At 28.9% G+C, this 26,912-nt stretch overlaps 1 protein-coding gene across 1 annotated transcript; it reads right to left on the minus strand.

The window, feature by feature from the left end:
• Positions 1-1,289: 1,289 nt before the first annotated feature.
• On the minus strand, positions 1,290-25,085 carry Phum_PHUM541100 (titin, putative; the record flags this gene model as incomplete). Its single annotated transcript, XM_002431650.1, has 24 exons — positions 1,290-1,438; positions 7,353-7,430; positions 7,519-7,699; positions 7,779-7,891; positions 8,250-8,708; positions 8,829-9,023; positions 9,096-9,903; positions 10,211-12,943; positions 13,157-13,314; positions 13,405-13,605; positions 13,802-14,002; positions 14,507-14,753; positions 16,115-16,383; positions 18,455-18,635; positions 19,687-19,968; positions 20,052-20,554; positions 20,643-21,105; positions 21,188-21,351; positions 21,423-21,725; positions 21,798-22,460; positions 22,537-23,365; positions 23,461-23,597; positions 24,195-24,378; positions 24,912-25,085. 24 exons carry the CDS (start codon positions 25,083-25,085, stop codon positions 1,290-1,292), a joined length of 9,675 nt encoding a protein of 3,224 aa, XP_002431695.1.
• Between the last annotated feature and the right edge of the window lie 1,827 nt (positions 25,086-26,912).

A 26,912-nucleotide genomic window follows, 5' to 3' on the forward strand; every position in this document is an offset into this window, starting at 1 on the left:
TATTTTAACGAGAATTCCCTCCCCCCATTTTTTTTTTTTAAAAATTGCGTAATTTGGTGGTGGTGATGGTAATCGTATTAAGTTATCACAGGCATTCCGACCTCGCTAAATGAATTTTATCGTGTCTATAGTCAGTCGACGACTCCTGGTTCCACGTTCAAAAAAAAAATAATAATAATAAAAATTTAAAAATAGGCCAAACGATTTTCGTTGGAAGGGAAAAAAATTTTTTTTTTCAATTTAGCCTCCGCAAAGTTTTATTTTTAAACCAAACGAAATCAAACATTCATTTACTCATTCTCTCATCGAATAGACCAAAACTTTTTTTCGAAAACTATTGCCAACCTATGAAAAATCATTTAAAAAAAAAATTTTTTTTAGCGATAACGAACTCATCGTACCTGATTGCTGACTACTATATTGCCTCACTTGCTCCGTTCTTCTCGTTTGCTGTTGAAAAACTTGTTGCGAACCTTGTTGAACAATTTCTTGCCTTTGAACAGTTTGTTGCTGTTGCATCATTTGTTGCTGTTGCTGTTGCTGCTGTTGTAGCTTCTTTTGCTGATTCATTTTAAATGATTTTTTTATCGATACCCTTTCTTCTCGAAATCAATTGACAAAAAAAAAAAAAAAATTGCCCAATATACGCACGAAAAAGCAAAATTTTTTTTACTTCGAATCACAAGAAAAAAAAAAAAATTTTTTTTTAAATCACAAAAAAAAAAATTAATTTTTTACCACTTTTTAAATAATATTAATAATAATTTTTACTTAATATTTTTGACTAGATAAAAATTTTTTTTTTCACTTTTATAATTAATAATAATCCAGTTTTAAAAAATTTTTTTTTTCTCAAATGGTTCGATTAAGCCTCCGCGGCTCCTTCTTCAATCAGCAGAAGTTTTTTAAGTCATTTTTTATTTCCCCAGCCCGTGGTCGTACAAAATTAATACGTTGGAATCAGACGTCGGTCGTTTTGTGTTTGTGTTTGTATATTTATCTGTGTATGCGTGTAGTCTTCGAATGTTTTTCCCCCCCCCAAAAAAAAAAAAAAAAAAAAAATCACGTCGACGCAGGAGTTTGACCAACGTCACTAATTAAAAAAAAAAAAAAAAAAATTTTTTTTTTTTTTCTCTGTCTAAGAATAGACAGACAGAGAGTGCAGTCAAAGAAGTCTAAAATTATTATTATCATTATTATTATTTAACTGTGTCTTATGTTACTCGTTCGATAACAACAAAAAAAAAATAATAATTCCCTTTTTTTTCTCCTTCCTCCCCGTTTCATTCTCACGAGTGTGGACCTGGTGGTTCTGGCTTAGGAGGGGGTGGAGACCGAATTTCAGGTTGTATTCCCGCGAACGTCCCTCCCTTCGGGAAAGGAAACACACCCAGGAATTTTAATTGGGTGGTGGCTTCGACTGAGTCCCATTTTTTCCCTGCTACCGAATGGGGAGGTTAGTGCGTTTAACAAAAAAAAAAAAAAAAAAACTCGAATTTTCTTCCGAAAAATAAAAATTTTTTTCCACCAGTATTATTATTATTATTATTATTATTTTCTTATAGTCTTTTACGGTTGCATAAGGGATTTATTATCTAAAATATAATTCGAATGATGAGAGAATTAAATTTCTAGTTTTACACAAGTATTCGGGTCAAAACTTTTTCATTTTATTATTTTTTTAAAATTTTAAATTTTAATTTAAAAACCGTGAAACGATAATTGCTCCTACAATCGTCGCCATTTTGTTTTTTTTCGAAAAAGTAAAAATGTTGCATGAATCATTACTTTAAAAAAAAAAATAATAATAATTTTTTTCCCGAATCGAAAAAAAAAAAAAATCTTATTCGAATGACTCAAAAATTTTCTAATTATATTTTTTTTGGCGGGAAATTAATTAAACAAATTTTCTTTTTTTTAAATTCTCACGTTCGAATGTGGGGTAAAAATGGTCTTTTTTTAAAAAGAACTTTTCTTACATTATTCGATCACTTTTCGTACTCATTATTATTATTATTACTACTACTATTGTCATCATCGTTATTTTTTCCGTTTCGTATTGAATTTTAATTTTATATAAAAATAATTTTTTTAATTTTATTGAAAATAGCCAAAAAAAAAAAATTCAATAAAAAAAAAAATAAAACAAATAAAAACGTTACGCATCGTTTGGCAAATGAAAAATAAATAAATAAATAAATAAAGCAGCACGAATAAATTCTTCCTACCTAGTAATGACTAATTTTTTACTTTTTTTTTTTATTTTAAGATTTTATGAAATTCTAATAATATTAATAATAATAATAAAAATAATAAACACACGACGACGATGATGATGATATATTTAAATTAAAAAATTACAAATAAAAATAAAATTCATCGCGTATAAAAATAATTTTTTCATCTTCTCCTTATTTAAAAAAAAAAATTCATTCACAAATTATTTTTCATTCAATCAATCAATCATATTCATTCAGGACAAAATAATATGTTATGATTGACGCATCAGAATACTATTTAAATTAAACGAGAAAATTCGATGCGAGAGATGAATTTCCTAAGGGTGAGTGGGGGACTCAATTCAAAAACCGAATGTTCTGCACTTAAATATAGGAAAATAAATAGGTAAATGGTATATAAATAAGGAGCGTAGTCAGGAAAACGCTTTAGGGTGTGTGTGTGTGCGTGTGATAACAGGTGCAAAAATACGATAATTGTATATTTTGCATTGACGAAAATAATAATAAAATATTAGATTACCGAATCGTCGTCATAAATTTGTTTATTTCAGAGAAAAGCCTAACCGTTTGCAAAATATAGAAATTTATATTTTCGAAAACAAAAAAAACTAAAACCTTGGAATTACCTTGGTCGTTAATATTTTTGAAAAAAATAAAACAAAATTTTTTGCCATTATTCATTGATCTATTTGAAGACATTATTTCTAATGTAATTATCCAATTAACTGTCACACTGTTTTTTTAACACAATTTTCTCTCTCCCTCCCTCCCCTCCCTCTCTCTCATTATTTCATTTTTTAAATATAGAAAATAATAAAAATTATTATCGGTGCTTAAAAAAACAAACAAACAAACAAACAAAAATTTGTGTCGTTTTCTTTCACCATTAAAAATCATATTTTTTTTTTGTTTTAAAAAATTTTGCAACAACGATAATAAAAAAATAAAAAATTGCAAAATGTTGCAAAATGTTACTCCACCCCCCATTCATCTCCCTCTCTCTCTTTCTCTCTTTTCTAAATTTAAATTTTCCATATATAACTTTTTTTTCTCTCCCCAAATTTTCGGGAATAATTACCGTCGTAGATTATAATTTTTTTTTTTTTTTTTTTTTACTGTTGGCCATTTTCAATGTCAAAATAAAAATTTAAATTTAGTACTAATAGGTAGGTAAGTAAGTAAGTAAAAATAAATAAATAAATAAATAAAAAATAAATAAAAATAAATGACCCGAAGTGTGATTACGAAGGCTATATTATAATTTATGCTTTTAAGATTTTTTTTTTTCATATGGCGACTTAATAAAATTTTTAAAAGTCGTAAAAACGAAAAACAAAAAAAAAAACTCCAAGACAACCAACAACAACAACGACAACCAAGACCACAACGACAACGACAACCAACACCACAACGACAACGACAACCAAGACCACAACGACGACGACGACGACGTAAAAAACAATAAAAATAAAAAAAAAATTAAATATTCACTTACCCTTCGATTCATCATTTACCGGTTTTGATAATAAATTAAAATTCGATAACCATAAATCGTGATTAAATTTAATTTCATCATCCCACCATGTTTTTAACGATTCCTGTACATCCGTAAATAAAACACTTCCGTCCTTTTCATCATCGCCACCATCACCATCACCATCACCACCATCCGAACCTGAAAAAATAATAATAATAATATTAATTTTTTTGAAAATAATTTGTTCTACATAAACTTTTTTTTCTTTTTCTTTTTTTTTTTTTTAAACAATTGTTGTTGTTAACATTTTTTTGCGAAAAATTTATTGGATTAAAGCCAATAAGGGCTGACGAATAATCCAAAAATAATATTTAAACATCGAGAAAAAAAAAACGTTTTTTAAAAAAAATCCTCCCCGTTAAATTTTTTTGCACGGTCGCCATATTAATTTTATATATTTTTTTCTTTATTATTTATTTCGATGGAGTTCCATAATTTTTCTTGTTTTTTTTTTTTTTTTAAATAATAAACAAATAAAATTCATTAAAAAAAAAATCAAATCGAAATTTATCACGTGTTTATAATTTTTGAAAAATCCAATCAATTTTTTTTTTTTTGTTATTCGAGTGTTTAATGTACATAAACAAACATTAAATTAAAAATCTTTATAAATTTTTTTCTTTTTCTTCTTCCTTTCTCCATTATTTCATTATTTTTACTTATTTTTCAACAAAAAATGAAGAAAAACAAATAAATACGTTATCATACAAATTTTTTTCATTTTAATTACAAGAAATAAATGTAAAAAAAAAATTTATAAAAATTATATGTATATGCATATTATTTTATAAAATCTAAAAAACTCGATTGCATTTCATTTTTTTATTTTTTTATTTTTTTATGTTTTTTTTCTGTTTAATCGCCGTTACTGAAAATGTCACCTTTAACTAGTCATGAAACGCCTACGAAGAGAAAGAAAAAGAAAAAAAGAAAAAAAAAATCCCGGTTAAAATGCCAAAGAATTTTTACAATAATAACAAACCTCATATAACAAAAATAACTATTAGATTATTAAATATGTCCCTTTACAAAAATTTCTATTCGCGAATTTTATATAATATAATATATATATTAAAACTTCGCTCCCCAATTTTTTTTTATAATATTATATATAATGATAATAATAATAATAATGTGAGTTTATTATTATACATCCAAATATTTTTTTTTTCTCGAACGTTTTTTGTCGATGGGTGGGAAAACAAAAAAAAAAAAAAAAAAAAAAAAAATCTTGAAGGACCGCCACCGAATTCGAAATGTAAAATTTGGCAACCATGCTTGTTAAAATTTTAAAATTTAAATAAAAAAAAAAAAAATTAAACAATAGTTTACAAAAAGCATTTTTTTTTTTTTTAAACATTTGATTTTTAATGTTTCCGAAAAAAAAATTAAAAAAATTTATAAACAAATATTTAAAAAAAAACTTCCAATTGTGATTTTTTTTGTAAAATTAACGCCCTTTTCCCCTCCTCCTCCTCCACCACCTCCTCCTCAACATCATCACTACCACCGCCTCCCCCCTTTTCCCAGAGCGAAATCAATGTAGTAATATTTAAAATACCCGAATGAGGACTTTATTTTTTTTAAAAAAAACATAAAACTAAAAATAAACTTTAAAAAATAAAAAAAAAATTCAATACAAATATGGCGGATTAGAAGGGTTCCTAAAAAAAAATCCGAATCGATCGCAAGTTCGTTTCTATGTTTTTTTGGGGGGCTTCGAATTTTTTTTTAAAGAAAAAAAAAATTTCTTATTTTACTTTTTTAAATAGACAGAGAGAGAGAGAGAAACGAAAATGTAATAATAATAATAATAATAATAATAATAATAATAATAATAATAAATCAATCATAGATTTTCATCAAAATCGTTTATATCTTATACATCGTCATCGTATTCTCTCTTTCTCTCTCTCTCTCTCTTATTTCATTTAAAAAAAAATAAAATAAAAAAATATTTTCGATAAGGTCTAACTATTACTATAAATAAATCCGAAGATTAAATTTTCTAGAAAAATTTATTCTAGAAAATAAAAAACGTGAAAAAAAAAAATTATAAATAAAATTAAATGTACTAATCGATTAAAATAAAAAAAAAAAAAAAAGTAAGATTCATTTATTAGATCATTTTTAATTTAAGATGATTGCGGAATTTTTTTTTTTCACGTTATTTTCCAATTTCGTAATCTTACATTTTAAAAATTATTATTATTATTATTATTTCTTACGCGTTTTTATAGCGCTACAATATTTATTTAGTTTTTTTTTATAAATAAACGCTTCAATTTTTTCTCCTTATTATTATTATTTTAAAACCGACGGTAAATTCTAGAAAAAAAACTATTATATAGTCTATAATATTACTTTTACTTCATTATAAACTTTTTTTTATTCGCGCATTAATAATAATAATAATAATAATAATAATAATAAATTTTTCAGATTAATAATTCGTCCGTCTAACGAACTATTAAAAAAATTCAAATTTTATAGAGCGATTTTACACCCGAACCGGAAATGATAAAAATTTTAAAATTTACTTACCCCTCTCGATGACAGAATAAATAAAAACAAACCAACCGGAAGTAAAGTAAAGTAAAAAAGAAAAAAAGGAAGGAAAGGAGAGAATATTTTTGTGTAAACCATCACCAAGTTTTTTTATAAAAACTTTTCCATCACCAAGGAAAAAGCAAAATAAAAAATAAAATAAAATAAAAATAAAATTCACGCTATAAATTGTAGTAGCATATATTATAGCATTTTTAATATATAATATATTTTTTTTTTTGTATTTATCAAAATCATTTTTTTTTTTTTTTTTAAAAACTTTTTTCCTTACAAAAAAAAAAAAAAAAATTAAAAAATTAAGCGTGAGATAAATAATACGGACAAAAACAAATCATGAACGATAACGAACATAAGAGAGAGTGAGAGAGAAAACAAAAACAAAACAAATCGTAGAACGATTAAAAAAAAAAAAAAAAAAAAAAAATGAATAATGACTATACTTATGTACGCGCATATATATACTTTTTTTTTTGTAATACGTCAACGTAAAATAAAAATTATCAAGTATATTTTTTTTAACCTAATTATCTTATATATATGAAGATATGATTTTGATAAAGGGCAGTTAAAAAAATTTAAAAAAAAAAAAAAAAAAATTTCTTTTTCCCATCGAAATTGATAGTTAAAGTAAGTAAGTATTATGCATGTGCATAACATTATCATTATTACCCATCACCAAAAAAATAGTAGTAAATTTAGCTCGTTTCTGTATTTAATTCTGAAATTAATTTTTTTTTTTTTTAAACTGTATCAATGGCGGTTGCGATATGCAATCATTTAATATAAATACTCTGCAAGTACTCTATAATTTACGATAATGATATAAAAAGATTACATCGTTATTCTCTTTGTAATTAATTAACAATTTTCTTTTTTTTTTTTTTTTTACAGTAACAAGCTAAATTTTGATATAACGTAAAGACAGAAAGAAAGAAAGAAAAAAAATTGTAATGACGTGCATCCTCCACCGTTGCAATATTAAACAACTCTAATTCCTCGTTTCTCACCTGGGACAATAAGAGTTGCCGTCGTTTCTGCCGTGCCTAACATGTTTGTTGCCGAACAAGAATAATTTCCACTGTCGGCTATAAAAGAACAAAAAATTTCATTCGTTAAAATAAAATAAAAAAGATGAAAAAATTTTTTAAATTAAAATCGTGATTTTAAACCTACCAGGATATGCTTGCAAAATGGTCAATCTGCAAACTCCATTTTTATATTGTATTTCGTGATATTGACTGTTGTCTAAAATTCTACCATCTTTCATCCACAATACGTTTGGCGTTGGCTCAGCTTGTACGATGCATTCGAATCTTGCCGGTTGTCCACTGACCACAGCTATATCTCTTAACGGCTGACCACAACAAAACAATAATTGTTTTTAAAAAAAAAAAACAATTGTTTTAAAAAAAGTTTAATAATTTTTAACTTACGGTTATGAAATTCGGTTTCGACAAAGGTTCCTTCGATTGACTCATAACACTTTTTTGATTGAGTCCCGGAGTAGTGGACGTCGGAGTATTACTTCTGTTCCAGGTAGGTGACACTGAAAAAATTTTTTTTAAAAATAAAATGAATAACTCTACAAATAAAGATAATTATTTCGAGAGTTAATGCAACGCCTACAAATTATACAAATGTCGTAATAAAAGACAGAAATTTAACAACACTTATTTATTACTATTAATTTAATCGCTTTAAAAAACTAAAACTAAATTTTAATATTAATGATAAAATATATGAATGTATGTACATAAAAAATGTAAGGTAGCGCGTCATGCAAATGCATATTTATGATCATTATTATTATTAAAAGTTATAAAACTACAATAAAATTTTTAAAATAAGGGTGAAAATGACGAATCGTTCGTTATAGTAAAACAAAACCTAAAACACCGATCTACCTGATAGGTCAAGGGGTGTCGATCTTTGACACTTGGGAGATATACTCGACATTGGAGATATTGATAAAGGACTCGGGGATGATTCCCATCTATTTCCAGGTATGGTCACTTGAGGACCCTTTGTTGGAAAGCTGTTCCTTTTTTTCTGATAATCTTCGACTTCAGACATTTCGCTTTCCGACATCGGATCCCACTTGACCGATTTGAAATGAGTAAATTTTTTTGGTTTTCCCGGAGACGATTGAACATCTTTACACGTTTTCTCGTGTAAAACTGGAAAGTCAATACTTTCCAGTCCTTTTGCGGATTGTATTTCCGGTTTACTACTACTACTACTACTATTCCCACCACCAGACACGCATTTTTTTCCTCCTTCTCCTGGCAACACAATGCCAAATTCATATCCGAAATCGTATTTGAAGTAAATAAGTCCAGTATCTGGATCTATATGTTTTGTTCCTGAGTGTTCCAACGTTATAATTTAGTTATTAAGAGAATGGCATCCATTTTTTTTTTTAATTTTCATTTTTCTCATCTGAACTTTTATATTCAGCGATAGATTTTAATTTCTAAGCTTACCTTTTTCAGAAAACCTGTTTTCTTCCCTGTACGTATGCGGTTCATTCGTTGTACTTCCGTTTTGTTGCGACGAATGAGATGATGATTTTAATATTGATTTATCTGGTTTTTTGGTATCCGTCATTACGTCGCTGACAAATTGCTGAGCTTTGGTTTTGAAAGAATGCGTCATATCTTTGATATGTTTATTAGCATCTGAAAAAATTAATACATCGATAAAGTTTTGAAATTTTCAAATGGTGCGATTAAAAAACTTAAAAATCTTACATGATGACGCAACGGATACTGGTATTTTAGCGTAGACCAACTCTGGTGGTTCTCCCGGCTGAAGTATTATATCAGGCTCCTTTGTTTGTTGAGAAGAATAATTATTAGATTTTGAATAAGATTCCACCGATTTAACTTTTTTAAACGGGGAATCTTTGTAGTGCATTTTATTAAAATTACTTCCGTAATTGCTTTCAAATTGCGATTTTTCCTTTTTTCCCTCCAAAGATATCATTCTAGTTGTTTGTTGAACGTTGACAATTCTGCGACTAGTTTCCGTATCTTCTTGAAAACTCATTATATTTGATGTTTCAACTGCTTTGGGGTAAGCAGGTGCGAATCCAATTTCTGGCGGAGATCCAGGTTTTAAATTAATACCTGGTTTTAAGATTTTCGGCGTGACTGGTTTCGGTTTGATCAACATTTGACTAGATGTAGAATGTAACCTGGTTTCGGGTGCGATAGGCTCAAATTTAGGTCTCGTCGCACCTTCCATAACAGGAGGAACATCGAATTCCGTCGGCGGCGTCGGAGTTCGGCCATAATTAACGTAATGGTGTTTTCCACTAGGTGTTAAAACCGGTCTTACTGGTTTATACGTCTGACCTTCCGAATTCCAAACAGGTTGAATTCGACATTCGTAATCACTTTCATAATCGCTTTCTTTTAATTCTCTTTTAAAAAATTTCGATGGTTGAGGAGGAGGTGGTCCAAAGTTTTTCGGTGCTGATTGAATGGGTTCCACTTTATATGGAAAAGGTTCCAAATTTTGAATCGATTCAAGAGCTTTTCTTGTCGTCGAGTATTCCTGAAATATCATAAAACGAACATGTAAAAAACATTTTTAAACAAACATTAAAATTTTACATTTTCACACATTTTCAAAAAAAACAAAAACAAAAATTTTCATCACGTTTCATTGTGAGTTAATAATAATAATAAAAAAAAAATAATAATTTTATTAATGTTATGTAAAATTAGTTCATATTATTTTGTAAGTAATGCAAACCACACTTTATTTAATGTAAAATTTAATTTTTAATTATTTAATTTTTTTTTTTTTTTTTTATTAGCACTCAATACGATGGCAAGCATTTATTCTTACTGATATTAACCATTGAATTTTTCGAAGAGTAACTTTCATAAAGTGTCTGTTTTGAATAATCTTCTTGTACCATCGAAGATTCTTCTGTTTTTCTTAAACCGAATGGTTCATCTGTATCCGCCATGTAGCCACTATCCGGTTGTTTAAATAATTTTTGCTTTGCTTTTGGTGAATCGGGCTTATTTTTAGGAGTTGTTTGAACGAATTTAGGAGGAGATCCCGGTTTGAATTTAGGAGGGGATGTTTTTTTAACTTTCGACAATTTCTTTTTAATCTCTTTGTTTTCCGTAACATTTTGTGAATATATTTTCATTGACGTATCTATAACTGGACGAGGAGGGCCTGAGAATTGAGGTGGATTTTCAAATTTCGAAGGTGGCAAAGGCTCGGGACCGGTGGATTGAGGTCTTCTAGGTTGATAATTTGCAGACGGTGCTTTTACTTTTCTGTATTTAAGATCTTCGTTATCGCTTTCGTACGGCCTCCATTTTAACGAATAGTGAGAATCGTAATCGCTTTCGTAATCGCTTTCCGTAAACCGACATTTAACAAATTTTGATGGTGTCGGAGGGGGTGGACATTTGGCTGGTTTGGGCCTCGGTGGATCTGGTTTAAATGGAAAAGGCTCTAGATCAGGAAATCTTTCGAAAGGTTTTGATTCCAAAGAAATCGATCTTTTCAATTCCCTTTTTGGAGGTATTATTTTCTTTGTTGATTGCACGGGAGTAAATCCTGAAGGTGGTGGGTAAAAATTACTTTTGTTACTTGAAACTTCTGTCACTTTAGGAGAGTACACCTTTGATTCAGTCGAAGACATACAAAACTCAGGGGGAGGCCCTGGAGCGATTTGTGAAGTTTGGTACGATGTTTTCTCAGAATCCTGTATCTTTTGAATTAGGCTAGGTGCTTTAAGATCGTAATTCGATATATTTGATTGAGTAAGACTGCTGTCGTACCAACTTTGCTGTAACGATGAACTACTTTCAGAAGAATATTCCAAGTGTCTATCCATTGATTGAGTTTGCCTAATTAAGCGTGATTTTGCAATGTAATGAGTGACAGGAACGTTTGGAGGCAATGGTTTTATTTCGGGTCCTTTTGGATAATTGATTTCTGTAAATTGCCTGATGTATTTTTCGTTTTTTGAACTTTCCATTGACTGGTAATTCGTAGTCTCATTTGTTTGAGGTAAATATGTAGAAGGTTCAGTCTTTAAAACAGGTTGAGGTTTCACATAAGTCGGTTGTATTTTTTCTTTTGGCTGAGCTGAAAGCCAACTATTATTGACACTTGTTTCTTTATGGCTATGACTCCAGATTTTATCCATCGCTATTCCTTCCTGAGATGGCTTTGGTGTCGGAGAAACATTGGAAAATCCTAAAGAACTCGCTGGTCGTGAATTATCAGCAGATCTGTGTGGAGTCCATAATTTTTCCATTGCAATACCTTCTGCTGAAGGTCTTGGCGAAGCTGCTCTCATCGGCTCCAAACTAGACGACGGTCTATAAATGGTAGCAGGCTTAGAAGGCTCTAATAACGGTTGATAATCTTCATACGGTTTTTTGGCAGTCCACAATTTTTCCATAGCTATACCTTCCGCAGAGGGACGAGGAGATGTGGGTCTGTGATCTCTTTGTTTGGGTAAGTGTAACTGTGCCGGCGGTATACTTTTAACAGGCTCAACATAGGACGACATTGTTTGATTTTGGGCTTTTTCTTCTTTAATAGAGATAGATTGAGTCGATTGAAATACTTCTTTATCTTCTTTAGAAAAAGATTCGTCTGATAACCATGAAAGTGGCGGAAGCGTTTCTATTACTCTTTCTTTTTCAACAACCGTTTCTTTTTTTTGTGGCATTTCCGGTTGAACAGGTTTTGGAAAAACCAATGGTAACAATCTGATTCCGCCAGAAGGAGGTTCTGCTGGAGAACCAGCTTTATTGAATTCTTCCAATTTTTTAACTTTTTGAGAAACATCTTCAAAAATTTTACTTTTTTCCGAACCAGGAATAAAACCCACTTCTGGTGGAGGTTCCGGTTTAATTACAAATTGATTTTCATCTTCTGTGGTTTGAGGCATTGTTAGCTTTAAATCGCATTGAGGTTTTTCAAATACGGTGTGAATTTTTTTTTCAATAGATTCCGATTTAACGCAAGATTTTTCTTCTCTAACTAATGAGTATGATTCGTTGGCTAATTTTAATGTTGTGGGTAGCATTATACTTTCAGCAATTGTCGGTTCCATTTCATTATCTCCACTTTTGACTGTTTTTATTTCCGAAATTACTTTTGATTGTTTTCCAAAAAGTTCGGATGAGGGAATAACGTTCGTCAAATCCGAGGTCGTTTCAACCGACTCCACTTTAGACTCGACGGTTTTACTTTCTGATGAATCTTCACGGTTTTTACTCAATAAATCTTTAAAAAATTCTAAAGAACTTTGTGTTCCTTTTAATGAACTATCAGTTTCTTCCGTCGAAGTTTTGTCCGTCGGAAGATGAACTGCTACTATTTTTTCTATTTTCGTTTCAATTTTAGGTTCTAGCGGTTTATCATCTTCGTTTTTACCAGGAGAACCCTCTCTTTCAAGTTTTACACGTATTATTTTTTGAGTTTTAGTTGTTTCGGTGACAGTAACGGAATCTTCGGGTTTTATCTCATTTTCAGTATCAAATAAATTCTTTACTGTTTTTTCAGATTCCATTTTAACTTCCGATGATGATTTATCCGAAGGTTCCGGCTTCTAATCAGACATTAACAGATAACGTTTATTATTATTTCGGTCATTTCTTTACAATAATTACATACAACAATAATTTAAAATAATATTTAACACCTGTAGGTAGTTGATATAAAAATTTGCGTGATAAAAACTTTTTCCTTGATCTTATTATAAAATTAATTTCATCATTATAAAATTCAAAATATTACCGTAAAAAAAAATATTTTTACTTACCAATTGCACAGCCGATTGAATTTTATCGTGATAATTAGTGATTGAACTGTAATTTTCACTTTGCCCTTCCTCCCCTACCACCAAATCTGCTATACTTTGAGTCATACCACCCGCGTTAGTAGCTTTTACAGTATACCTTCCCGAATGTTCATCATTTACTAACAGAAATAAACAAACATCAGTATAAAATAAAGCAAATTACAATTTAAGTTCACACACGAAATAAAAAAATTTTTATTATTAAAAACCTTTGTCGATGATTAAAGTGTGACAATGACCCTGACTGATTATTCTAAATAATTCACATGATTTAATAGGAACATCATCTTTAAACCATGCAACAGTGGGTTCGGGCATTCCCGTAACTTCAACTTCCATTCTCGCTCTTTCTCCTCTGGGAACCGATTGAGATTGAAGTCTTTTTCCCAAAACCGGTGGAAACACCGATTCTACAAAAAAAATTTACATGGGTTATTAAAGATAACATTTGAAAAATATGTAAACTTATGCCCATTTCCATTGGATTACAGCCAGATATCAATTTGTTGAAAGGAAAAAAATTTTTTTTTTTTATTTTTCGTCGCGTCTACGTCATTCGAAAAAAAAAAACCAAAGGAGGCGGTGAATCAAGACCCAAAATCTTACTTTTGACGATTAAATCTGTCGTGCTGGTAGCCGTACCGACGCTATTAGCAGCTTGGCATGAATATTTTCCCGCATCATCAGGAGTCGTGTTATATATTTTCAATTTCGCTTGATTTAATTCGAAACTTATTTCAATTTTATTATCAACCGGTTCGACGTTTACTCCGTTTTTAGTCCAAGTAATCGTAGGAGGCGGATATCCTGCGAAACAAACAAAAAAAAATGGGACAAAATTATTAATTGGCAAAGTTTTAACAAAAAAAAAAAAAAAATTGATTGATTATTTTGTCAACATTTTTTTTCAAAGAAAGAGTTTATTGAAATATTTAATTGAAGTAATTTAAAAGACGCAAGTATTATTACAATTTCAAAAAAGATCATGAGATATCAATGAATTTATGAATTTATTAAAATTTCTAGAAAAAGACAGAGAGAGAGAGAGAGAGAAATTTAAATGTGATATAAAAAAAAAAAAAAATATTAATCGATTTGGATCAACTTCAAATATTTCATTTTTTTATTTTTCATCATCATCATCATCATCATGCTTCTTAATTTTAATGAGTCCTGCTCGAAAAGTAAAGTTTTCGAAACAACCAAAAAAACATCATAACGTGTTAAATAATTTTTTTTTGGTTCCAAATGTCAAATAATAATAATAATAATAAAATTTAAAAAAAAAAAATTTTTGTCAACGTCAATTACCTTCGATAACTCCCAACAATTCAACATCCGTTCCTTGATTAACTATTTTACCCTGTACAGGTGTCACAAATTTAGGTACCATACTTTTTCGAGCCAATTTAGGGCCCAACATGAGCAAAGAATTAGATTTAACTAATCCTTCAATTTGATTATCCGTAGTTTTTGTTGTTACTAACGATGAATCTTCCTTGTTGACAATAACATCATTATTTTTCTTATGATATTCTTTAGATTCATGACTTTTTACCTAAAAAAACAAAACAAAAATTAATTTACAAACACTAATCGACAAAAAAACTTTTTTTTTTTTTTTTGAAAAATGGCGGAAAATTATATTTTAAATAAAAATTTTCAAATTAAACCCTCCACATTCTCCCTCCAAAAAAAAAAAAAAAAACCTTAAAAAAAAAAAGTTTCACATTTAAAAAAAAAATAACATTTAAGGACACTTAACCTTAATAATTTATTATTACGATGATAATAATAATAATAAAGAATCTGTAAACTAGTATATTCTCTGATATTACTATAAACTATTGGAAAAAAAAAAAAGGAAAGAAAAATTTTCAATTTGATTATCATGATAAATCGGCATGCGAAAACAAGAAAAAACGTGGAGTTCTTGTTACAACTTGTTTTATTATTATTAATTTTATTTTATTTTTAAAAACAAAATCGTCGAAGCCTAATTATTCATTTTCATTTCATTTATACCAGGTAGTTTTGAAAAAAAAAAAAAAAAAAAAAAATTCTTTTAAATTCGATTATGACCTGTTGTTGTTTCATTTAATTAAATATTTTTCGTCACCTTTAAACGCAAATTTTTTTTTTTTTTTAAATTAATTTAAAACTTGACATTTTATTTATTTATTTATTTAAAGAGAAAGAGAGAAACAAACAAACAATGCCAACATAAAGTGTTTAATCGATTCGGGAGTATTCAAAAAGTTATAAAACGAAATACCTATGTAAAAAAAATAAAAACGTATTTTAGGTCATTGAGAGAAAAAAAAAGGGAGAACGCATCGAGATATTTATATTTCCCTTATTAAATTCGTCTGCAGCTTTTGCTGTTGCAGCAAAACTTCAGGAAAGCGTGTCTCCGAAAAAAACGTACCATTAGAAAAATAATTTTTTTATATTTAACGTAGTATTTAGGAATGTAATAATCGTGTCTTATCATTTAATAAGTTTGATAATAAATGAAAATAATCATCTTATAAATTAACGTGACGTCAGAAAAATTTAAATGCTCTTTTCAATATTTAAAAGACCGGGTTGCTACATAACATTCGATATGACAAATTCATAAAAAAAAAAAAATAATAATAATAATAATAAAGAAATTTTCGATATTTTTTATTTTTTTAAATGGCGGTTAAAAATTTAAACGGGTGGTAGGGGGGGGGAGAAATTTTTTTTAAAAATTTTGACAGAAAAAAATAGAAAAAAGGGGAAAGTGACACATAAATGAAGAAAAAAAGACTTGTTTTCTCCCACTTATTTTTTTTTTTTTTTCATACAACAGAAATAATTCTACAGTTTTTCCTGGCAGGAAATCAAAAAAAAAAATTAAATTAAAAAAAACTTAAAAACTCTCAAACTTACTTCTTCAACAGGCTGTTGGTTGATTTGAGTAACAGAAGTTTCATCTTTTGACAGGTAACTGTGAACTTCAACGTTCGGCTCTCCGGAAGAAGGCCCGTACGCCGACGACGACGACGAGGAAATTATTTTGTTACTCGACGATGACGTCATCGATTCCATAACGATCTCTCGTTTCGTTGTCAATTTTGACGAATCGAATATTTCCATGTTTGTGGTTATTTTCGGTTCGATAAACGGAATTAATTTAACTTCTTTATGAAGAGATGAATCTGATCGTGAGAGAGAGAGAGAGAGAGAGAGAGAGAGAAAAAAAAACAATCATTCATTTTCCCGCTAAAAAATTTTAAACATCGCGAAAACAATTTCTATAAAAATTTTTACTCAGCGGTAATATTTTTTTTTTTTTTTTTCATTACACGATTACGATGACGTAATATAAATGACGTTTCATTATTTTCCCCTTTCCGATCAATTAATTAAATAAATGTTATTTAAATACATCATCATCATCATCACTGAGAAAAATTTTTTTTTTTTTTTTTTGTTTCGATTATTATTCTCAGCCAAATATTTTCGTGTTTTTTAGTTATGACATGTTTTTTTTTTTTTTTGAAAGAGTGACGACAGTTTTAATGCGTGACGTTAAAAAAAAATATAAAAATAAAATAAAAATTATTATATAACTAATTATAAATATCGCGTCCATTTTTCTTTTTTTTCTTTTTTTTTTTGTTAATAATTAAACAATTTAATAACGTGACATTTATTCATATTCCATGATTTACAAACCTAATCTTATAATTAAAAGGCAATTCCCCCCCCCTCCGCTTCAATTATTATCATCATCATCACTTTAATTTCGTCTGCTGTGATTTATTTTAAACGAAATAATTACAATATTATAATGCATATATAATGAGTATCGCATTTGAGAAATTTTTTATTTCGAAAACTTAGATTTAATTCATTTTTTTCTTTTAAAGAAGAAACAGGTATCATTCATATTTCGCGTTAACAAACAGGTACAAATAAATGCATTTCGTAAATCAAATCCCAAAAAAAAAAAAAAAGTAAAAGAAAAAACATTTTAAGATACTTACAAATTTTTTTTTTTTTTTTTTCGTTAATAATTCGCGATATTATTTAACATATCAAAAAATAATAATAATAATAATAATAATAATAATAATAATAATAATAATAATTAAATTAACGAATCAAATTTTTTTTTGAATAATTTATTTTTCTTTATAAAAAAAAAAAAAAAAAAACGTTTATCGTTAAAATGAAGGCAGTGAACTATTTAAAAGTGACCGAAAAAAAAAAAAAAAAAAAAATTTTTCTCCACGTTAATGACGATTGCCAAAAAAAAAAAAAAAGAAGAAGAAAATTCGCAACGTCGCTTTTGATTGTTACGTGTGCCATTTTGAATAAATTAATTTTATCAGCGTAGCAAATTGTTGGGGTATAAATTTTTAGGGGAAAAAAATTTTAGGCGCGACACTCGTTTCGTTTCGTTTTTTTTTTTTTTTTTACAAAACAAATTTCATATCAAATTTTAATCAAGAAATTAATTAATCCGATAATTCTCAAAAAAAAAAAAAAAATTGCTCAATATAATTAAACAGTTTTTCGAAAAATTCAAAAAAAAATTTCTCTCCATTGAATTGTCAGGCAAACATTCATCCCTAGTCATGTACCAAGTTGCACCGTAGCTAACTTGTGATTGGTCAACGGATCGACTTATAAATGGCGTCTCACTAGTCTCCAGATTTAGTCTAGACAATTTGTTCGTTACAGTCTGTGACGTCATTCAGTGCATCCACAGGTGGATGTAGTGGCATTCATTTTTACTTACATTTATAACTTTATATTGCGTTTGTGTCTGTATTAAGTTTAGTGTGTTTGTGCCTGTATTAAGTAAGTTTAGTGTGTTTGTGCCTGTATTAAGTAAGTTTAGTCTGTTTGTGCCTGTACTAAGTGAGTTTACTGTGGTTGTGCCTATATTAAGTAAGTTTACTGTGGTTGTGCCTATATTAAGTAAGTTTACTGTGGTTGTGCCTATATTAAGTAAGTTTACTGTGGTTGTGCCTGTATTAAGTAAGTTTACTGTGTTTGTGCCTGTATTAAGTAAGTTTACTGTGTTTGTGCTTGTATTAAGTTTACTGTGGTTGTATAACAAGTGCCATAAAGGATTATGAGAAATTCGGTAAGTCCATTAATTTATTATATGATAAGTCCTCAAACTATTAAGAGCAACGGGAGTAAAAGCACAAAGTGGAAATTGATCAGAATCGTCAAACATTTACACAATTTTTGAAAAAAAAGTTTTTTACTCACCCCTTACGGATAATTTAGCCGTGTAAATTGATTTTCCAGCTTCATTTTCGGCCACGCAAGAAACGTTTCCAGTTTCTTTTTGCCCAACTTTAAATATGCATAATTCGTAATCGTTTCCATCATTCGATAATTTATAATTATCGTTGGATGTGATTTCTACGTCGTTTATTTTCCATTTTACCTGTAATTAACAATTAACACAAATGACACACGTTGAAATATTTGATTTTGCAAAAATAATTTTTTTAATTTAAAAGTTTTCTTAAAATAAAAAAAATTTACCGGATGACAGCGTCATGTCGTGATGAAGGTGTTGAAAAGCTTCTAGAACACTGACGAATCCATGGCGTTCCGTATAATATAATAGGGAAAAAAAGCGGGAAGAAAATATGTCAAGTCTATTCTGATTGGTCAGTTTTGTTTTAACGTAAGATAACACCACTTGTGTTTTGCAACCCTTTTTAACTTATCACCTAATCAATTTCAATACGTTTTTTTCCGTTTCCAAAAATCCCCTTAGCAACAGGAAACGAGAAATTTAACCTTGAAAAATTATTACCTTTTTTGGCAAGAGAGAGTTACCAAAAAATAAATGTTAATTTTGTCCAAGAGAGTTCGCGAATATATAGAAATATTTCATTCGACTGTTTGACCGTTACGCAAAATAATTAAATTTGATTTATTATCAAGTGAGACAAAAAAAAAAAATTTGCAAATTTTGCAGTTTTATTTTAATAATGAAATTTGAAATACAACAACAACAATAAATGTCGATCGAGCAGAAAAAAAAATTTTTTATTTTTCTCATTTTCCAAATCGCAGAAACGAATAAATTTTAAAGAAAAAAAAAAAAATTGTTATTTTATTTTATTATTATTATTATTTTTTTTTTTTTCACTTCAATTACTGGTAATGAGCTCGTGAAAAAAATGACAATGACATAAGCTAAGTAAATACTCGAACTAAAAAAATTAAATTTTGGCTAACGATAATAATTTTTACATAGATTTTTAGCGGGTTTTTTTTTTTTAAGCAAAAAAACTTAGTAAGGCAATTTTAATTTTTTTGTCTATGGTTTTAAAATGGTGTCTGTTGTATTGTGTGAATTGCTAGGAAATTTTTTTTGCCCCCCTAAATGTCGCATGTTAATTGTTGCTGAACGCCTATATAAATTTTTCCCAGGTATTTCTGATTCGTAATTTGTCATTTGGGAAGGTATGAGTACTACTTACTTCAGGTTTTGGTTTCCCTTCCACGGCGCACGTAAATACAACTTGTTCGTTTTCTTTAGTTGTGACGTCATTAAATTTTTTGGTAAACACGGGCGGAGAATCATCTTCTTCTTCTTTTTCTTCGGTTAATATTTCATATTGTTTAACCGTTTTGACGTTTAGTTGAGCAATTGAATCTGCTTCACCGGATGAATTGATTGCTTTTACTTTGAATGTACCCCCATCTTCGGGTGTCACTTCGGTAAGGGTTAGAGTAACATTGCCATCGGCATCTTCATCCATCTGAGTGAAAATGTCGAAGAGAAAAGTTTAATAAGAATTTTTTTTTTTTTCGTTATGAATTCGAAGTTAAAATTCAATCTCACCTGAACATTTTGCGTAATTCCTATTAACTGATTGTTTCTATACCATTTGATATCCGGTTTGGGTTCGCCTATGACACAACATTCAAAACTAACTTTTTCTCCTTCTTCGACACTCACGTCGGTTAATGTTTTTGTAAATTTGGGTAAAGTTTTTTTTAATTTTTCTTCTTCGTCTATCATTATTTGATTTTCACTTTCACCATCAACTTTTTCATTGTCAGTTTCGACCACTATACCTCCTTCGCTTTCCAATTTGTCATCTTGAATTTCTAAACTAACATTTTCCATTTCATATTTTTCATCGTCGACCGTTTCTATTTTAACGTCTTCGCTGTCTAATTTTTCATCTTCCGTTTCGATTTTCACATTTTCAGATTCGGATTTTTCCTTTTCATCAGTCTCAACAACTTTCGTGCTTTCAACTTCAACAACTTCTTCTATTTTTACATTTTCATGAGTCACTTCGATATTTTTTTCTTTTTCGACGTTTTCATCTTTTTCCTCTTCGTCGGCTAAAATTTTGTTTTTTTTTTTTCAATTTATTTTTTTATTTATTCGTTACACGTTTAAACCCAAAATTCTTTTACTTACGATAAACAGAAAGGTAGCAAGAACTGCTCGCTTCACCAGCTGAATTTATGGCAACAACTTTATAAACTCCAGCATCTTCCAAATAAACATCTTTGAATAAGAGGGAACAATGATCTCCGTAAAAAATCAATATAACGTCATCTGATTCTTTAACTGGTTCGTCATTATGATACCAAATAACTTCAGGTTCGGGTTGGCCGACGATTATACATTCCATCAGCACTGTATTTTTTTCTACGACCGATTGATCTTTTAATTGTAATTGTATCGAAGGTTTCGTAGGTTCTACATCGCTCGCCATTTCTGAATCTGATGTTTCGGTCGGTAAGAGACCTTTTACGGAAACATTACACGTGCTGATAGCTTCTCCGGCTATATTTTTAGCAACCATTTTATACACTCCAGCATCTTTTGGAAAAGTTTCAGAAATGCATAAATTAGCCATGTTCTTTTTATAGGTCGTCTAAAAAAAAAAAAAAATTCGTAATCAGTGAATGAGAGTTTTTTTAAAATTATTAAAAAAAAAAAAAAAATTAAATAATTACGATTATGTCATGATTAACTCTGAGAGGTTTTCCATCGTGATACCATGAAATTTCCGGTTCCGGCAATCCAAAAACTTCACATTCTAATTTTACTTTTTGACCGGCTCTCGCCATCACGTTAGACAACGGTTGAATTATTTCAGGTGCGGTTGTAGGTTCAAGAGCTAAAAATATTTATTCAGTTGTAAATGATGACAAAAAGAAAAACTTTACGTAAAGGAAAATATGAACTTACGATCGACAGTGAAATACGCTGTAGTTTCTGTTGTGCCAACACTGTTAGTTGCTTTGCATGTGTATTCCGATTGATCTTCTAGGAAAACTTGTTCAAATTTTAACTTTGCTTCACCGTTATTGTAAGTTATTATATAGTCGGGAACGTCATCCACACAATTTTGATCTTTATACCATTGAACTGTTGGAAGTGGATAACCTTCTACGCGACAAGATAATTCGCACGTTCCTCCTTCTTTACAGGTGATGGGTTTAAGAGGTTCGGTAAATTTAGGAGGAGTAAGATTTTCATCAATAACTGTGTCTGAAATAAAGTATTCATTTTTGCTTTTTTGTCATCAAACAAATAGAAATTTTTCCTTTCTTTTTAAAGTACCTGCAACTGTCAATAAAGCGCTTGTTTCAGCCGATCCAAAAGAATTGATGGCTTTACACGTGAATGTCGCAGTGTCTTCCGCAAACGTTTCATCAATTTTTAAACTACACGTGTTTTCTTCGGTGTTAAATTCAGTTTGGTAATCGGGATTACTTTCGACAGCCATACCATCTTTGAGCCACATTATTTCAGGAGTTGGCTGACCGGACACTTTGCATTTAAATTCAAATTTTTCACCCTCCCGCACGGTGGCATCGCGTAAAGGTACGACAAAGTCCGGTGGTTCTCCGTCGTCTGTTTTTAATTTTTTCGGAGGAGATGAATATCTATCTTTGCTAGACACCGAATTGACTTGAGTGATTTCAACTTTATGAATTTGAGTTGTGATTGTTATTTCTTTCAAAGCTTTCGCGGCTAGTTCAGAAGCACGCTTAGCTTCTTCTGCAGCTGCCGCAGCAGCTTTAGCTGCAAGAGCTTCCGCTTTACAAGCAGCAAGATTATCATCCATTTCTTTTTGTTCTTGTTTCAGTCTTTCTCTTTCCATTTCCGATTCTTTCAAATTTTCGGCAAGATTACTCAGTTCTTGACTGATGAGCGTGAACGATTCAATCATTTCGCGATTTTCGCTCACCACCGAAAGTATATGCTTGGAACTTTCTTTTCCTAAAACAAATAAAAATAATTTTCAAAAATTTTCACAAAAAATCTAAAAGATGTTCAAATTTTTTAAAAAATTTACCGAATAATTCATTTGCATATTGTCCAATTTTTCTAATTCTTTCATCTTGTCTAACTTCACCGGGTTTCAAAAAAGTAGCAACTTCATTTAACAATTCCGTGGCTTCTTCCGGTTTTCTAACCAGTGTTGTTTTCCTTGCAATCACAACCAACAACTTGCTACCTTCTCTGAACCATTCTTCGGCTTCGTCGATAAGAGTATAATATTCGATGCTCAAATCAATCAATCTTCGACTCTCTTTGACTTGCTCGTAAAATTCTTTCCACTTATCTTTCATCTTATTCAATTCTCTTTCTATGTGCGGAGAAGAAGAATGATTCGAACTGAGTAAATCTTCTCCGCTTTCAACAAAAGTTTTTATCCTTTGTTCTAAAAGCTCGATTGTTTTTTCAAAAAATACAAATGCTTGTGATGTTGCTTTGGCCGTCACCTGAGATTCTCCATATTGACCTCTTATCGATACCAATTGATCGTTCAAATCGCTCAACGTCGAATTGATTTCTCTAAGGTCTTCGTCGAACTGACACAATTGTCTCTCCTGTTCTAATTCGTATTTTTTTTCCGTGCTTTGAGTTTCGAAATCATTTTGTCTCTTGTTGAAAAATTCTTTTATTTTGTTCACGTCTATTTGTCTCACGTGAGGGGGTTCTAATCCGTTTATTTTATTAATTATGCTATCGCATTCGACTTTGGTAAATTTAAATAATTCGGTTACGGTTTGACAGTAGACTTCGTGTTCTTTCATGACGTTTTCAACATGTTGAACGTTTTTGTTCTTCGCACCGTTCAAAATTTCATTTAATTTTGTGTTATCGATAGTTTTTTCGACCTGATTTAAAAAAAATTTTTGTGATAAATAAATTTATTTTGGGTTGAATCAAGAAAGTTAGTGAGAACTTTCAACTTAAATTTAATCCATCTCACCTCGGCCAAATTTTTAAAAAATGATTGAAGCATTTGCACCAAAACTTGATATTCCGTCAAAGTATTTTGATTTTTTTCATGGACTTCCATCAATTCTTTTAATATTTTTTGATTTTCCTCCGGCGGTGGGACTTCGCCTAAAAAAAAAAAAAAAATTAGTTAAAAAAGAAACATTTGCCAAATTTTAAAAAATGCCAATTTATAAAAACCAATGATTTATGATTAATAGTCGTCACAAAAAAAAAAAAAAAAAAAAAAACGACAGCCAAAGCAAAAATGTTATAACGCCGTTCGCAAAAATGTTTTTTTTTTTTTATTTGACGTTCGAAAAAAAATTAATAATAATAATAGTAATAATAATAATTTTTTATTCGGCCGTTGAATTTTTAAATTTTTTTTTTACAAAACAAAAAAGCGAATTTATAAATAAATGAAAACGTTCTTTTTTTTTTTCAATTATATACAATGAATTTAACTTGGCAATAGAACAACCGTTTAATAAAACAAAACGAATTCGATTGTTTGTTTCGCGTTGTTTGTTTCTCACACGAACGTAAAATTTTTCTTCTTTTTTTTTTTTTTTTTTTAATGAAACGTCTAACGAGAGAGAGAGAGAGAGAGAGCAAACAAATCCAATTTTTCAAACAATTTCCAATTTTTTTTATTTTCAATCGTGAATCTCGCCCCCCCCCAAAAAAAAAAAAAAAAATTAATAATAATAATTTTTTACTTACCCTTCAATGCTAATTCTTCAGCTTCTTTTATTCTCGTTTCGATATCATTTTGTGATTTTTTTATTTCCGGTATAACGATAGATTCTTTTCTTTCTAATTCTCTTAAAACGTCATTGCACGTTTCGTAGTCTTCCAAAAGTATCGGAAACAATTGAGATTGAATTTTCGTTACCCACTCTAAAGTCTTTAGAAAAAAAGAAAATTTCGCAATCACACATTTTCCATTAAATTTTTAACATGTGTAAAAATAATAATCGTGCCAGTAGATATTTAAAGAAAAGAAATGATTTTAAACAATATTTGTTTGTAAAGTTTTTTTTTTTATTTCTTTTGACAGAGAATGTATATACAAAAAAAAGAAAAAAAAAGGAAAAAATTACGACGACATTTTTAAACAAAAAAATGGGGAAAAATAAATAAATAAATAAATGAAAATTCTTGTGATTATGTTTAAGATTAGTTTATTTAATCTATGACTTTAAAAAAAAAAATTCCGTAAAAAAATAATTTCTTTTGTTAAAATCAGTTTCGGTTAATAAATAAATAAATAATAATCAATAATTAATAATAACGAACGTCATGATCGAAAATTTAAAAAAAAAAAAATCAATCGAAATTTTTCCGATAAGTATTTTTTTTTTTCCCCAAACGAAAAGGGGATGACGATGATGATGGTGATAATTAATAAAAAAAAAAGAAAGAAAAAGAAAAACTTACATTTACGGAATCCGCCATATTTTTATTCCATTTATTAAAAATATCCTTTTTATAATTAATAGACGTTAACCATTTTCGCCATGCATCAGACACGTCCAATTGTCGTCCTCCCAACTGATTTAAAATTGTATCAACACAGAGAGAAGCTCTTTTCACATCGACATACTGATCCATAACCTAGAGGGGCAAAAAAAAAAGAAATTTTTTCGCGTTGAATAAAAACATATTGGAAAACCGTTGAAACAAATGTACAAATCATTCATTTTACATTTTCGAGAAAAAAAAAAAAAAGATTCGAATATCGGCGAGAGAAATATTAGTAGAGAATTTCGAGTCTCTGTCGTGTTTCACAGCCAAAAATTGGCCCGATCGTATTATTATTATTATTATTACGGTTTTCGAAAACGAGCGGATGAAAATTTTGTATACGAAACGAACGCGATTTGATTTCGAGCCAAATTTTATTCAACGAAAACACTAATGGTATAACTAAAAAAAACGTTACAATATCATCATTATTATCATCATCATCATCATCATTATTATTGTTTAAATTGGCTTTACAATTTACGATCGAAATATGGTTTTTCGTCTTTTGACGAAAAACCATATTTTTTTTTTTTTTTTTTTTTTAAAGTTCAAGAGTGAAAATCAAATAATTTAACGAAAAAAAAAAAACTTTTTAGCCTTCGACGATTTGTCTGAAAGATTTTTGGAGGTTTTTCAACAATTCTATTCCAGGTTTCTACCCGTTGATCCCTAGGGAATAAATTCCTGAATATTGCAGTGATGCTACTGCATGCCCGATGAATAGGTTTCGTGTTGTTATAACCCACGACGTCGCAACAATTCTTCTAAGTCTCACTGAGATCATTTTATTCGATTAATATTATTATTATTATTATTATCATCATCATCATCATCATTATTATCATTGCTATTACAAGCTAAATAATTGATTATCATTTTAATCATTCGATTATTGCTTTTTCGTCGCGAAAAAACCAACAAAAAAAAAATTAAGAAAACGTTTTGGCACCAACGTCAATTTACTCCGGAAATAAAATTTATCGAAAGGATCGATAATAAAATATCCGGTTAAATTTTTTTTTTTTTTTTAAGAAAATTTACGTTCGACATTTTTTTGGCTTTGTTTTCTATTTTTTTTTTCTTTTTTTGTTTTTTTTCATTAAAAATTATGTTCTTGGAAAATTATGTTGTTATTTAATTAAATTTAAAATGTTTCCGTTTTGTTTTTCATGTACATATATATATTTCAATTATGTTTATGTAAACTGTCAGGAAAACAAAAAAAAAAAAATTTTTTTATACGAAAACATAAATAATGTTTCATTTTTTTTTTGTTTCTTAAAATTTAATGCTGTAGCATTATCATTATTATTATTTTTAAAAAAAATCAAACGGTGCAATTCTAGTTAGTAGCCGTTGTGTAAAAATCAAATTAATTTTTGGCTCATAACTTATCGTATTAAATAATAATAATAATAATAATTTTTTAATGAGTTTATCGCGCGTCGTGTAAATTACGAGTCTTGAAAAAAAATAAAAAAATAAAAATTTTAAATTTTCCAACCATAAACCCCCCGATTGATGTTTTATGTGTTTATTTTATTATTATTATTATTGTTTTTTTTTTTTTTAATCATTGTCTGAATGGCTGCACATAAAAATTTGGCACTAATGAAAAAAAAATTTTTTATGTTTGTCTGTTTGTTTGTTCTCATGGTTTGCGTCCCGCGCGCGATGGTTTTATGTTATCGTAAGAATGCAACTTTTCTTTTGTGACATTTAAATTTTTAATGGGTCGAATTCATGGAACATTCGATGGTCGCCAAAAAAAAATTTTACGTAACAGAAGAGTTGTGATAATAATAATAATAATAATTTATGTTAGTTTTCAGTCGTGATTTTTTATTATTAGTTAGCAAAAGACTAAATCATTTCGAAAAGAATAATAATTTTTTTTTTTGTTGCAACGCA

Source organism: Pediculus humanus, genomic scaffold (genome assembly GCF_000006295.1).
Source record: "Pediculus humanus corporis 1103172108290 genomic scaffold, whole genome shotgun sequence".
NCBI lineage: Eukaryota > Metazoa > Arthropoda > Insecta > Psocodea > Pediculidae > Pediculus > Pediculus humanus.